Source organism: Calonectris borealis, chromosome 27 (assembly GCF_964195595.1).
Source record: "Calonectris borealis chromosome 27, bCalBor7.hap1.2, whole genome shotgun sequence".
In the NCBI taxonomy this organism is placed as follows: Eukaryota; Metazoa; Chordata; class Aves; order Procellariiformes; family Procellariidae; genus Calonectris; species Calonectris borealis.
The window spans coordinates 6,747,956-6,762,815 of record NC_134338.1 but is presented as its reverse complement, the minus strand read 5'-3'; the positions used below and the strand labels follow the sequence as shown (position 1 = coordinate 6,762,815).

General features: G+C 55.4%; 1 protein-coding gene across 11 annotated transcripts in view; it reads right to left on the bottom strand.

Moving 5' to 3' along the window:
• The window catches only part of OGDH (oxoglutarate dehydrogenase), a 35,264-nt gene that overhangs the window by 5,287 nt on the left and 15,117 nt on the right, over nt 1-14,860 (bottom strand). For 5 of the 11 annotated variants that reach the window (XM_075174646.1, XM_075174654.1, XM_075174647.1 and 2 more), the window contains 10 exons: nt 13,472-13,574; nt 8,482-8,526; nt 6,051-6,166; nt 4,744-4,898; nt 4,155-4,301; nt 3,580-3,670; nt 2,481-2,660; nt 1,363-1,491; nt 711-890; nt 195-347 (listed from right to left, as the gene is read on the bottom strand). In XM_075174646.1, the coding sequence (XP_075030747.1) occupies nt 195-347; nt 711-890; nt 1,363-1,491; nt 2,481-2,660; nt 3,580-3,670; nt 4,155-4,301; nt 4,744-4,898; nt 6,051-6,166; nt 8,482-8,526; nt 13,472-13,574 (1,299 nt within the window). Of the gene's footprint in view, nt 1-194; nt 348-710; nt 891-1,362; nt 1,492-2,480; nt 2,661-3,579; nt 3,671-4,154; nt 4,302-4,743; nt 4,899-6,050; nt 6,167-8,481; nt 8,527-13,471; nt 13,575-13,703; nt 13,795-14,860 lie in introns of all 11 variants that reach the window. The other 6 variants (XM_075174651.1, XM_075174655.1, XM_075174652.1 and 3 more) reach the window with 4 other exon arrangements.

Here is a 14,860-nt window from a genome sequence, read left to right as displayed (position 1 = left end):
CCTTGGCTCCTAACCCCGTCGCTGCCAAGTCTGCAGCAGTCGCCCAACCCTAGCACAGCTCTGCCACCTTTAGGTGACAAGCACAAGCAGAAATGGGCCCCGTCACATCGTTCACACCCAGATCTGAACCAAACAAGTAGTTTTCCCCAGAGATGCCGCCCGCAGTTTTCCTCCCAGGCCCCAAGGCACAGTACCTCATACTCCGGCTGATTCACCACCCCTTGGGAAATCAGCAGCTCTGCGTATTTCTGCAGCACCGGCTTCTGTTTCCGAATCTGTTTGTACATCAGGGGTTGCGTGAACATGGGTTCGTCCATCTCGTTGTGACCGTTGCGCCTGTAACAAACCTGTCGGGAGGGGAAAGAGCCTTTGAAAGTAGCTGCTTGCAAGCCACGGCTCTGAAAGCCGTCGGATGTTCCTGGGTCTCTGTGCTAGGAAGGGTCCGAAACAGCCCAGGAGGAACCCAAGCGTGTCCTCCCCAACGCGGGAGGCGAGGGCAGGCTCCATACAGAGACAGCGTCACCTCTCCAAGTGCTATTACAGCCTTGTTGCCTTTCTTTACACCACCTCCTCCCTCCCCTCGCGTCAAATGGGCCAGACAAGCCCTGAAGAGGAACTTCAGCTTTCAGAAAATACAGCCCGAGAGGTATTGGTGAGCGCCCACAGCAGAGCCACAGCTTTAGGATAAAGCCACATGCCACGTTTCTTACCAAATCCACCACCACGTCCTTATGGAAGGTGCTTCGCCACTCTGCTGCCACATTGCACACGTAGACGACGGCCTCCGGGTCGTCCGCGTTGACGTGGAAAATGGGCGCGTTCACCACGCGGGCAACATCGGTCGGGTACGGGGAGGAGCGGGCCATCCGGGGGTCTGTTGTGAAGCCGATCTGTAGCAGGTGAGAGGGAACAGGACCAGCACGGCGGTAAGGATTTGGAAAGCGGCACACGCAGCTTCGAGGGCAGCTCGGCTTGAGGCTGAGCTGGGGGTTCCCCCACGGCTGTGCCACTCAGCCGTAGCACAACCTGCCCGTCTCCTGCGCCCCGGACCGTCATCCTGCTGCGCCCCGGGATGGGCTGGTCCCAGTGAAATGCCTCTGGTTTACCCGGGGGCAGAACAGAGCAGCCCTGCGTGATCTCGCAGGTTGCACCGCCTCTGCGCCAGGCTGGAGTCAAAAGCTGCTACTGTTGAGCAGCTGGGTATCAAGTACCCGGTGCTTGACCCCAGGATTATGGCTCATGCCAGGAACCTTGGCTGGGAAACAGCTACTGCCTGCTGCCAGCTACCACCCAGGCCTGAGCCTGCAGAGGGGCCGGCTGGTCCCCGAGGGACCCCACGGATGCAGGGGATTTGCTCCTCACCTGGTTGTTCACCACGACGTGGACGGTGCCGTGGGTGGTGTAGGAGGGCAGGTCACTCAAGTGGAACGTCTCGTAGACGATGCCCTGCCCAGCGAAAGCGGCGTCTCCGTGCAGGAGGATGGACATCACCTGGGAGACGTGAAGCCATGGCGGTCAGCAGGGGCTCTGTGGGGATGGTGGGCAGGGGCAGCCACCAGGAAAGGGCCCAAGTCTCATCCCCGTGAGCCTTTGGCGTCCCAGAAAGGACACAGCGCAGCTCGTCAATGCATCCGATGCTGGGATGGGCTCGGCGCACAGCAGCTGGGAGGCGAGCCCCATTCCCAAACACACACATCCCAAAGCAAAGCCTTTTTCTAACCGGGGGAAGACGAGAAAAAAGCCCCTTTCCGCCATGCTTTCACCCCAGAAGACCTTTGGGCAGGAGCCGGGCCGGGAGCTCGCTCCAGCTTCGGTGACGTTATTTTGCTATCGTACCCAGGAGCTGGCTGAGGACGCTGCCTGTCAGACGAGAGTTTGTCTATTTATATCCAGCCCTTGGGGTGTAGGAGGAAGGGAAGCACTTTTGATCTCACCCTTCCACTTCTTCGTGTTGGAGACAGGTCTGCGATGAATCAGACCGCAAATAAACCCCCGACCGCAGCCCGTTCCCTGCTGCTCTCCCACCGGGGTGCGGAGAGCTGCCTGCTGCTGCTGGCTCCAGCTTTCCCAGTCCCAGGAATGGTTATCCCTGGTGATGAGATCCTTCAGCTTGAGGCTCCTACTGCCGAGCCCTCTGAGCTGTGATGCTTGGGTTGGCTTTCGGGAGCGCCCCTCATTTCCCTGCTCTCCAACCAGGGGTTTGGGCATCTGCTGCTCCCCGCAGCCCGGCTGAGCCGGTTGCTCAGAGATGGAGGAAGCAGCAATGGGAGCCTGGGGTGGGCAAGCTCCTACCAAAGGTACCCCCAAAGACAGCGGGGAAGGATGGGGGAGCAAAGTCAGGGTGATAGCAGGGTGACAGCAGGGGAAGGAGCACAGCAAACCAAAACCACCTGGGTTTCTTTGCTTTCCCACCAGCCTGCTTCCCACCAAACCTCGTCCAGCCCAGGCCACTTCACTGCAGGCGTCTCAGCACCACTCACCTTCTTCCCTTCCGTGTCCCCACAGTAAAACTGCTCTGCTTTAGTCTTGCCTTGAACAACAGGATCAGCTGCCTCCAAGTGAGAAGGATTTGCCACCAAGGAAAGGGTGATGTTCCTGTCGGTGACGCGGTTAATCCGCCGGTGGTACATTCCCAGGTGGTACTTCACGTCACCGGAGCCCTGACAGAGGGGAGAGGAGAGTCACCCCCAGGAACGTGAGCGGCTTTTGGGGCACGGAAGGAGACCTGAAGCAGGGTGGAGCTGACCCCTGGGGCTGGAAAAAGGGGGCATTTTCTGGAGGCGCTGGCAGAAAGCAGCAGGCACTCACTTTAGGAGCTGACCTGGCATTCAGCAAAGCAAAAGTAGCCTGCTACAGGTGCCAAACCACCAACAAACCTCAGACACACGTCAAGCCCATCTAGGTAAGGTCGTAGGTGCAAGGGAAGAAGCAAGTGTAGTGGGTTTGGGGAAGAACACTGGAAAACAGAGCTGGGATAACGCTCACCCAAGCTCTGCCCACACTGCACCAGTACAGCCATCCCTGGCACCGCTCGCAATAGGCTGCAATTCCCAGCTGGGGCACCTCGACACCCCAGGCTGCTGCTTTCTCACCTCAAAACCCCACCTGAAGGGCATCGCAGGATAAAGCCAGACCAGCCCAGCTTTCCAAAAGCCACGTCATCCCAGCTTATGATGCTGGAAGCTTTGAAGCACAAATGCATCGCAGCGACAGAGCCTGCGGTGGAAGCGATTCGAGCCTCGGGGTTTTTGCAGCTGCTTTAGGGCTCCATATGGGGACCAGGGGCTGCTGCAAGGGTACAAGTCAACCTCTGCTCCTGGCCACCTTCCCCTCCCCTCGTCGCTCACCCCAAGGCTGCTTTATGCCCATGGAGAGCCACTGACCACCCAGCAGTGGCACCGACATGAAGGCTTCAGTCACACGAGCGTGTGTGTGACGTGGAAATCCTTGCGACACCGATGCCACCGAGGGACACCACCAGCGGTGGCACAATCCAGCTCACGCTGCACGGCCACAGCCTCCAGGGACCGCATGGAGATAGGCGACAGCAACCTGCTACAGGCAGAAGAGGAGATTCACCTCATCAGCAGCCTCCAGCTTGGAGTCGAACTGGCAGAAGATCTGCTCCAGCTCTTTCCTGATCACGTTGGCAAGAACATTCAGGCGTCCCCTGCAAAAGCAAGACCAGTGTTGGCAACCAGCAGCGCCAGCCTGGCATCGAGTGCCAACGGTGACTTGCCATCCCCACCGTCATGCAGAGGCAGTGCGAGAACCCCACACCTCTGGCAGCGGTTCTAAGGTCAACTGGGGAGAGGGCTCTGCAGTTTCACCCGAAAAGGAGACTGTAGACCCCAACGCACAGGGATGGACCGGCTGCTGCCGCATCCCAGAGCGGGCAGGCCAAATCCTGCTCTGGGACTCCAGCTCTGCTGCTAGAGCCACCACCCCTCTCCAGATGAATCTACAAATGAGCTGAAGCTGCAAACACCACGATGAGCAGAGAGCAGCCAAGGCCTGAGCTCTCCAACTAAGGTTCACCACCAGCCAAGACCAGTTAGGTGATGGCAGAAAACAGTGTGCCCTCCAGCACCGAACCCCGGCAGCACCCCTCTCCTCCGCACCCCAAGCACCACCGTGGAGAGAGGCAGGGTTACCTGTGCGGCATCCCCATGATAACATAATCCACTCCCTTCTCACTCGACTTATCAATAATGGTCTTTAAAGCTGGGATCAGCACTTCACAGCCCTCCAGACCGAAACGCTTCTCTGAAGACCATTTCCGATGGAGGAACTCCTCAAACCTGGAAGGCAAAGGGAGAGAGGGATCAGTGCCAGGGCTGATCAGCTGAGGGCAGAAGCCAGAGAAAGGATGGGGACCGCACCGAGGGAGCCACAGCACCCAGTGATGCTCAAGCAGGCATCATGCAGCAGCCCGACAGCCTTCCTGGTCACCCCGGTCTCCTCCCGCAGAGCCCAGCTGGCTGCTCCCCCACCGCGACACTGTGCCGCACTTACACCTTATTTTTAGACCTTTTCTTTCAGGATCATCCATGTTTTCGGGCTCTTTGCCAGCACCTGAGCCTGCCAGCCCGGCAGCTCGCTGGCGTCACCCTGCTGATTAAGCCGACCGCGACAGACGAAGTCAAGATATGACTCAGGTGGTGACCGCGTCACTCCGGCTGGGAGCAAACCACCCTGTGCAGCAAGGGAAGATAAGGGGAAGGTGAAGACCCCCCGGGGTACCTGGTAGAGCGGACCAGCCTGGCCAGCAATGTGCGTTTCTCTTCGTTGGTGAACTGCATAATGCCCGGCGTCTCAAACTTCTGCCGGATCCACTGGCACTGCTCCAGGTCGTTGATAAACATGAACTCCACGCCGATGTGCTGGCAGTACGCCATCTGCCCCGACGGGAGAAGAAGGGCCGTGAGACAACAGCCAGGGCTTTAACATCTCCTCACCCACCGCAAACACAGGCACGTGCAGCATCGTATCGGACTACGGGGCCAGGGACTCTTTCGTCCCCCTCTTTAACCTTTCAGCAAGACAAAGAGCCCTCCTGCCCCAGCGGAGACACAAACCCTCCTGCCTGGCAGCCGCACCGCGCTGCCTGAGCACCGGCAAGCGCTGCCTGCGATGGCACCCTGGGGGGGCCCCCAAGCAGCGCCGGCAGCCAGCACTGCGCCAGCCCCGTTTTGGGAGCCTGGTTTGAGCTGTTTTCCCAGGAAAGGGGACGCCGCAGGGGAGGAGCATCAAAATGTTTAATTCCCTTTCCCCGAGGGGCCCAGGATCAGACCCCCAAGTCCTTTATATCCACCTCAGAGGCGAGATTTTCCCTCTCGGTGGCATCAGCTGTGACCAGGTCCACAATCCCCCTTCGTATGGTGGGGAGAGAATCAGCAAAACAACCTCTCCCAAAAAATAAGGAGCTCGTTCTTGCAGCTTATCTAAGATGTTGACGCAGCTTTGCTTCTCCCAAGGTCAACCTGTCTCAACAGAGACCATCTGAGCGAGCCTGCAGCTTGCCCGGGAGCCATCTGCGCTCTCAGACTGGGCAGAGCAGGGTATGAAATTCGGCAGCAAAGGGGAAACGGCTGCAAGAGCCGGAGGCCCCAGCCCCAGGTGGGAGCTGCTCCTGCACCAAGACCCTCCAAGGGGCCACCACGCAGGGCAGCAGCAGCACTACAGCAGCGCACGGAGCGGGGTATTGCCTGCCCAGCACCGTTCGCTGCTTTAAACTGGAAAATGTAGCTGGAGAGGTTTCCAAAAATGCAGTATTTAGTTGCCTGGGGTTTGCTCAACCTTGGCTAGACCAAACGTGTTGCCCTAATGTAGCGTGAAGCTGGAGGTGATCAGAGATGATCAGCTAACACAGGGTGGCTGCTACAAGTGGGGCAAGCGCTGAGGAACAGCTCCCAACCTGAAAAGCTTAAAATCTGCAGGTTGGCCCAGGTTGCAGGCAACAGCAGGGCCCAGGACCTCCAAAAAGCAACTGCTCTGTGTCCCCCCTGGGCTGCAAACAGGTCTGGCACAGCCCTCCCCGCCCTCCTCACCTCCAGCCGGCGGATGATTTCCCGGAGCGGAAGAGCCGATTCATTTCCACCGATGAAAGTGGTTGTGGGCAAGTGGAAGACCTTGTCGAGGTCAGATTCATCCAGCCCGTAAAAGCCTGCAGGATTTTTCATGGGTGGGACCAGCGAAAGCAAGAGAGAGAAGGAAGGAAGGGGGACGGGGGGACACCGTCACGCAGGGACCGGGTGCATTTGGGAGAGGTGGGGAAGGGACAAAAAAAAGCAGCATAAAACCAAAAATAAGCATGAAGGAGGTTTATATGGATAAAAACCAAGCCGTAATTAAACAAAAAGACATTAAGCACAGAACAACAAGGTTATTACGAAAGGTAACGCAAGAAACGAAACACAAAGCAATATATATACACACGTAAATCGGTAATTAAAATCCAGGGCGAGAGTCAGGAAGTTTGTAGCCCCAAGAACGCAAAAAATACACCACAAATTATAACAAGGGGAGAGAAAAGAAACAGAGGAATTGAGGAGTCACCAAGCACAACGGAGTGTCGCCACACGGTGGAAATTAAAAATGAAGAGTCAATGCGGAGAAGGAAACGGTTAAAACAGACAAACCCCAAAGAGAGATAGAGAAGCAAGAGAAAGAAAACGGCATCAGGGCTCTGCGACGGACTCTCCTGAATAGCTCAGCCCGGGAGCGGGGCAGCCAGCCAGCCCCTCGGGGGTTTTGCTGCCCAGATACCCCCTTGCCCAATTAACAGCCTTTTAATTAGGGGGTTAGCCTAGCTCTGCTTAGCAAACCCCCTCTTTTTGGGTGCTGGCACCTCGTGGTTCGTAGGCAGCTCCTTACTACGACACGTGGGGCTGCGGGGAGCTGGGTGCGCCTGGAGAAGGCACCGCGCAGGGCTGGGAGCTGAAAATCGGGTTTTAGAGCTGCAGACGAGCCCCGCCGCCGCCTGCTGCTGTTACAGCATCAGCAGGTCCCTGCCAGGGCCCGCAGCAGCTCCATGGTACCCCAAAGCCATCGGAGGTGCCTCAGCGCCCGCTGAAGCTCACAGTTGTCTTTGAGGAAACTGAGGCACGGAGGAGGAGGGACAATGAACTCGCTGAACCGATGCAGCAAGGCAGAAGCAGAGCCGGGAGGGGGACTGGGGAGTCCCAAGACCCTTTTGAAGCAGGAGCTTGGCGGATGGTGGAGCTGCCCGCTCCCAACAGGGCCAGGTTTCAAGGTGTTTTCTAACCGAGGGCAGGAGCCACGGAGGAGACGGAGTTACCTCCGCTCCTCCCAGGCCAACACCTCAGCTGGGGGTGTCTCTTTGGGAGGGTACGGGGGATGCCACCCCCTAAACGCTGCGTAACCCACCTTCTTCCAGGCAAAGGGAGGCAAAAATTGGCCCCTCCATAGCTGGCTCTCCTTGAACTTAATGTTATAGGAGTCTATGTCTTGCTCTCTGGTGAGGAATGGAGGTTGAGCTGGAGACGGGGCTGGCCACGGCTCATCCCTGTGCAGCCTCGAGGACGGCGCTTGCCGGAGGCGGGGAACACCCACAGCAAGCCCGGAGCTGGTTTTCCTGCTCGCCACTGCCGTCCACCTCCTCCTCTGCCCACACAACCCTCCTGGACGCTGCTGGTCCCAGGGGAAGGAATGAAGCCAGACCCCAGGGAGCTCGGCAGCGGAGCTGTGCCTGGGAGCGCTGAACCGCAGCTTCAAGGAGCTGAGGGTTTGGCCCCGCATCTCCAGGGCTTCTCTGCGGTTCCTATCCAAACAGAAGCCCTGGAGAGAGGCGGCATTAGTACCGAGCATCCCAGAGAAGCTGCTGGCTGGAGGTTTCAGGGAAGCCTCAGTAATTTGCTGTGGTTCCCAGCCCCACGGCACAGGGCTTCGGCTCGCTCTGCCATGCCAGTTTGAAAACTCAGGCAGACTTTGGGGGGTATCAGATTTTACAAGGATTTTTCAGGGCTCTACGCATCTCTGCTTCTGCTTTGCTGCAACCTGCCAGCTTTTTTGACAGTGCTGAGTATTTATAGGCAGCAATACCATCAGAGGGGGGGAAGGCTAGGGATGAGCTGCCAAATTTTCACCAGGACAAAACCAGGACAGAGTCAGGAGAAGACAGCTTGGATTTTTAGGAGACTCAAACCAATTGGGGAGATTGAGGCCTCGTAAAATTAATGTTCACAACAAAACGTGTACTCTAGCAAGCTAGGCACGCAGACACACAGTATGGAAAAGGCCAGTGAGGCTCTACATTGGGGATCTCTACAGGTGAAGCATCACTAACCAAGCGCCTACATTGAGACTTTTAGTGGGACAAATTAAAAATAAACATGTTACAAAACTCAAGAGTGGTGCGAGACGGGAGGAAACTGCTTTACCGGCTTGGTTCATGCCCAGAATAACCTATTCAAAGAGAGTCCTGCACTCCAGAGGGTTAAAGGCTCATTAATTGCATACCTCCTACTGTTAACACTCTCAGCCGCTCCTTGAACACTGCGAGATCTGGGGTGGGCAGGGAAAGGGGTGCAGAAAGGGAGAAGATAGAGAGACGCAGTCAAAGTTAGTAAAAAAAAAACCTGGAACCGTGAAAACTAGTTATGGAAAGCACAAGTCAAAAAAAATACAGTATTTAAAATACAGTCAAAAACCATAAGAGGGAAAAGGGTTGGGATGGAGGATGACTACGCACTAGGCGGAGAAGAAATCCCGGTGGAAAGTCTGGCGAGAGGAGGGAGGAGCAGGGAGGGGAACAGGGGGGCATCAGACACTGGGGAGCAGTTGAGCTGCATGGTTTGAAATGTCCTCTCGCGTGCACGCCTCAGACGGGAGCGGAAGACCGCCCGGCACGGTGCCTTCACCTGCTACGACCAAAAGGCATCTTCCCATCAAGGACCAGCAAGGGGAGCGTTACCCTCTGCAGAGCAGGGAGCTGCTTCCCACCGACATCTGCTCCCGGAGGTTTTGCTCTGCTCGTTGCTACTGGGAGGATTTCAAGGTCACTCCCAAGGAGGCACCACTGCTGCCTACACACAGGCAGGAGGGGGATCGGGGTGTTAACGAGCAGGCCGTTAATGAGCAAGACCAAGGGTGAGGCAGGCACGCACAATGCCGACACTTCTCGAGCATGCTCGGCACAGGCGGGAGCGCCGGGACACCATGCCGGATGCAGGCAGGGCTGCCGGAGCGGCAGGCAGCGTGCGTCACCGGAGCTGCGCTCGCCGGCTAGGTTAGTGACCCGAGTGCCTCAATCTCACCTGGGTTACAAGAAAGGCTTTGGGAACACGTCTCTTTTTGATCAGTGGGAAAAAATCATATGTTTAGGTGAGACGTTTGGTTAGCAAGGTCTCAAACTGGGGAAAGGGGAGGTGGCAGCGCTCCCAGCCCATCTCCCCGCAGGGGCTCGCCTGGCTCTTCGCGAGCTGAAGGACGATTTCCATCAATTCCCCCGGGCAAGAGGCAGGAGTAGCTGCCTTCCGCAAGAGACAGACAGACAGACGGACGGACGGACGCTCAGACACACACCGCCTTCCACACACCACCTGATTTCAGTGTACTAAGGTATTATTTCCTTGGACAGGTCACCTCAAGTTCCTGCAGTCATCTTATCCTTGTTTTACACCACTTACCATGCCAGATCAGCTGCAGTAGAAGACCAGGATGAGATTATTTTGGTTTTTAAAAAGAAAAGACAAGAGAAAGAGGAATTTGGTGGCTCAGCCCCACTGCTCATCAGACCGAGTACCCCCAGGTGTGCTTTCCCCCTCTTGCATTTTCTCCAAAGCTCACACTGCTTAATCCAAAGAGAGCTTCCAAACCAGAGACAAACCAGCTGCTAAACAAAAGGCAATTGAGAAGAAAGATCAACTTCTGAGATTAACCATGCAACTCCTTTGAATTACAGCACTGCCCGGCCATGGTTTAAGCTGTTGGCAGCAGAACTCACACCACAAAAGCTGACCTTTAAGGATTTCACTGCTCAGAAAGAGGAAACAAGATTGTTTCCAAGTTTCAAAACCGCTCCTGTTATTAACTGCTCTGTCAAGTGTTAAGAAATACTCTTTCAAAGCAAAAGAAGCCAGCAGGATCTGCTTAGAAATTGGCTTTCTCTGCCACAAGCAGGCGATACCCGATCTTAGGCTCGGCCGGAGCTCTGCCCACGCTCTGCACCAGCGCTGCTCTCCTCCCCTCTCGCTGAGCGCTGCTTGCAAGCTATGTTCACCAAGTTGTGTTTTAAGAGCGACCAGATGAGGTTTTCCAGGCTGAGCATAGCAGGGGAAAGTCTATTCAGTACAAATAACACAGCAAGATAATAAAGCCTCCTTTGATTAGACACAGCCATTTGAGTCTGGGGTCCTACCACGGGACACAACCCCAGCATGAGCTAGCGGCTGATACCAGCATAGCTTGTTCCCAGGACTTGTTATTTCCTGTGAATTCATGGATTCCTGGTAATTAAATCAACACCAGGAACTGCAATGACAGATATCTTAGTATGAAAGCCACAAAGAAACAGATATTAAACTTAACGCCTATCTCGGACACGGAGATTGCGGGCCGAGATTCTCCTCCAGCCGATGCCTACGGACCAGCCATGCCTGAAGACTTTCCACCGCGGCGAGCTGGGCTGGGTCACGGTGCTGGACTCGTGACCGCTCACCCTGGGGAAGCAGGAAAAATTGAGTTTATACCGCTTTACCCAGATTCTGTTACAGCTGTGATGATGCTGTCAGCCCAGCTCTGCAGTTGTGGCTCCAAGGGAGGACCTGTTCTTGGACTGCTTAGGGCCCTTGGGCTCTTCTGCCTCTGAAGCAAGGACGCTGCTGGAGCACACCTTGCTGCAGAGGAACCACACGGTCAAAGCAGAACAAAAGCCCTCTGAACTGACTTTCCCCATTGAAGCAGCCCCATGAGTTCAACGTCCAAGTGGAAACCAGTACGGAGCAGTGCCCCTCAAGGGTCCGTACTGGGACCAATACCGTTTAATCATCGATGGCATGGATAGTGGGATCAAGGGCACCCTCAGCCAGGTTGCAGGTGACACCAAGCTGAGTGGTGCAGTTGATACGCTGGAGGGAAGGGATGCCTCCAGAGGGAGCTGGACAGGCTGGAGGAGTGGGCTTGTGCGAAGTTCATGAAGTTCAACAAGGTCAAGTGCAAGGGTCGGGGCAAGCCCCAGTCCCAGCACAGATGAATGGATGGATGGAGAGCAGCCCTGCGGAGAAGGACTTAGGAATGCTGGTGGGTGACAAATTGGACATGAGCCATCAACGTGTGCTCGCAGCACAAAAAGCCAAGCGTCTCCTGGACTGCATCCAAAGAAGCACGGCCAGCAATCAAGGGAGGTGATTCTCCCCCTCTATTCCGCTCTCCTGAGACCTCACCTGGAGCACTGCGTCCAGCTCTGGGGTCCCCAGCGCAAGACAGACGTGGACCTGTTAGAGCGGGTCCAGAAGAGGCCATGAAAATGGTCCCAGGGCTGGAACAGCTCTCCTGTGCAGAAAGGCTGAGAGAGTTGGGGGTGTTCAGCCTGGAGAAGAGAAGGGTACGGGGAGACCTTCCTGCGGCCTTTCAGTATATAAAGGGGGGTTATGAGAAAGACGGAGAGAGACTTTTTACCAGGGCCTGTAGTGAAGGACAGGGGGCAATGGTTTTAAACCGAAAGAGGGTAGGTGTAGACTGCACATAAGGAAGAGGGGTTTTTTATGCTGTGGGTGGTGAGACACTGGGACAGGTTGCCCAGAGAAGCTGTGGATGGCCCATCCCTGGAAGTGTTCAAAGTCAGGTTGGAGGGGGCTTTGAGCAACCTGATCTAGTGAAAGATGTCCTTGCCCATGGCAGGGGGCTTGGACTAGTTGACCTTTGAAGGTCCCCTCCAACCCAAACCACTCTGTGAGTCTACGACTTACTGACAGCACGGTAACTCTCCACTCCCGGCTCCCTTTTCTCGTGGGAGACAGCAGTCGCTGCAACAACCTGCAGCCGGCTGGCTCTGCGTTTCGTGCAGACCCTGCTCTCCTCTCAAAAGGGAAACACGTCCATCAGGCACAGGGCTTCAGGGCTCTCCTCTGCTGCTCTGCTTCAGAAGGACTAGCGCCCACAGCAGAGGCCAAAAACCCTGAGCGAGAAAAGGCTTTCCTCACCCCTTCCTCTCCCCAGCCACTGGGAGTGGCTTCAAAGCCACCTAAAAAAGTCTCCCTGCTCCCCTCGCAGTGCTGACTAAGAGTACTTGTGTCCTCTCCTGCGCCTGTGTTCATGGCCATCATCTCCCCACCTCTTCCCAACAACACCTCCCAGGCACAGGGCTTGCTCCAACCCAGAGCCGGCCAGCTCCCGAGGCACAGCCAGGGCTTGGTCCTCTGGACAAGCACGTCAGAAGTCCAGACCTCAGGATGAAGCAGCTCCTCCATCATCCAGTGAGCTGGGACAACCAAAACCTAATCCTTCCCTACCACTCCCAGTACACGTAATCCCGTATGAAGGTCCAGCGGGTCCAGGGCTGGTTCCCTGGCAGCTGAACGAGGAATCAAGATCGTTTACATGCACCGTACGCTCTGATCAGCTGTTTCGTTGTGCGAGGTTAGTAATCATTACTGCTGCTCTACTCTAAGTTAGAAGCATGCCTCTCGAGCGCTCGTAGTGCCAGGGTAACGACCCTGGGAAAGCACCAGCAAGGTGAAAGAGCTCAGCGCCGCGACCTCGTTCTAGCTAGAAGAATGGCAGCGTACTACAGAGATCAAATCTAAAGCACATTGAGAGGTGCTGAGTTTAAGCACTTTCAGATTAGGATTTCAAGTCCTAGGCACCACACACGCTTCTGTGCAACACTCATGCATCTTTCGCTCAAAGGCATTGGGATTTCCCCCTCTCTACTCGGACGGGAACGCATCCCAAAGCTTCCTTGTTATGATCACCAGCAGGGACTCATAGCTCAGTCTTGGAAAAAGGAGGCAATTAAGGGATTTACAAATGCTGCAGCAAGCTGGGAGCGAAGGAGGGCAGGGCATCGTCGCAGGGGCACACCAAGAGGCGCTTCTCAGCCCTGCAGAGACGAAGTCAGCCCATTCCGCCCAGCTCTCGAGGCCCCCAGGAGCAGCTGAGGGAACAGACCTCCAGCTCTCGCCAACACAAAACCTCTCTGCTTCGCATTTCCAGAAGATGCAATTGCTTCCACCCCTGGATGAGCGAGTTCAATGACATAATTAATTGGCACCAGTTGGAGGAGAAACATGAGCCGAGCAATAGGGTTTTGGCACAAGACCCAGCTGCCGTGACAGCCGGAGGGGGGCAGAACCACTCCGCGGCGGCCGGTCAACTATAAATTTAGAGTGATCATTACTAAGGAAACTTAAGACCTTTCCCCCCTTACTGGTGAAGCAATCTACCTACAAAGCTGTGAAAGAGAGAGGAGCTCAAGCAATGCAGCACTAACTGCTCTCAAAGCCCTCACCCAGTTTGTCTGTGGATGTGATAATATCGGCTGGAAGGGAGGAGTCCAGATCTGCATCCAAGATGCCCAGTGGGTCGAGTTGTGCTACATGATGCCCTCGAATCTATGAAATGGGCCAGGAATGGAAAGGAGAACAGGTACCAAGAGGGAGAGGGGAAAGGGAGAAAAACAAAAGAGGGGAGGGGTAAAAAAGTTAAATTACATTAGAATTAATTTGCAGAGTAATTCTCACCGACGTTTGGAGAAACAGTTACTGGCGCATCATCAAAATTTACACAACTAATGCCGAGAGGATCAAGCTTTGCAATGTGATGACCCCTGACCTGGAAGCAACAACACAGATTAGTCATTAAAACAAGTTAATTGAAAAAACATTCCTTAAAAACAAACAAACAAACAAACAAACGATGTCATGCACAGTTTCCCTCTTTACATTTTCTGCAGAGTCACCCCAATTTCTGGCTGCAACTAAAGCCTGGAGAAGTTGGGCTTACTTTCAACTACAGCGTGTAGGTGTGAGTGCCACCAGCTGCAAGGACCGCTCTGCTCTGCCTGAAGCCAGGCTTCGGCAAGGCAGGCAGGGGGAAGGCGATCTCCTTCACAGCAGAGACCTTCCAGAATTGAGGTCCGAGGGTCTCCCACCGCTTGCCTGATGTCCAGCTCGAGCACCTCCTCTCTACGGATGCAATAACTCCACACCGATGGTTTCCTCCTAAGCATCATAGCAAACGAAGCAATTTTCCAGATTTTGGCAGGTCTAGGTGCTCTCCTGCCAATGTGGCAGAGAAAACAAGCATTGCCACCAGCAGCAGTAGCTCCTGAAAGGCAGAGGAACGTGTCTGAGGAACATCTGCCTGTCTGCGCTATTAGAGGTCAGCAGCTCACAGCATCCTTTTGGAGAGAGGAGCCTACGGCAGGACTTGGAGCACTCATGTTGCTCTTCTGGGAAGGGGCAAGAGCGGAAATACCAAAGAGCTTTGGCACCAAGAGAGCCCTGATGGCTCCCGGTGGCGGCAGTCGGGCCAGGGGTCACCACACTGGGTTTGAATCCGCATCGGGAGGTACAGAGAATAACGAGAGGTAACGAGGAGTTTTGCTTTTTGCCTTCACAGGAGGAGGTACCCACAGATGGACCCCACCACACCTCGCTGGGCAAACTCGATTCATCTCAGTGGCCAGCACTCTCCGACTGGCAAGGCACCGTTTATTTCTTGGCAGCTCCTGCTCTCAAAGCTTCAGGCTCAGCTACGCCGGGAGCAGGGCAGGAAACACTGCCACGGTACGGGGTGCGGTGCCTTCTCTGCGCTGGGAAAACGATACTCCCGGCCATCAAATCTGTTACCAGTTAGAAAAATGACTCGTATACGAGGGGATTACTAAACCTCCTGC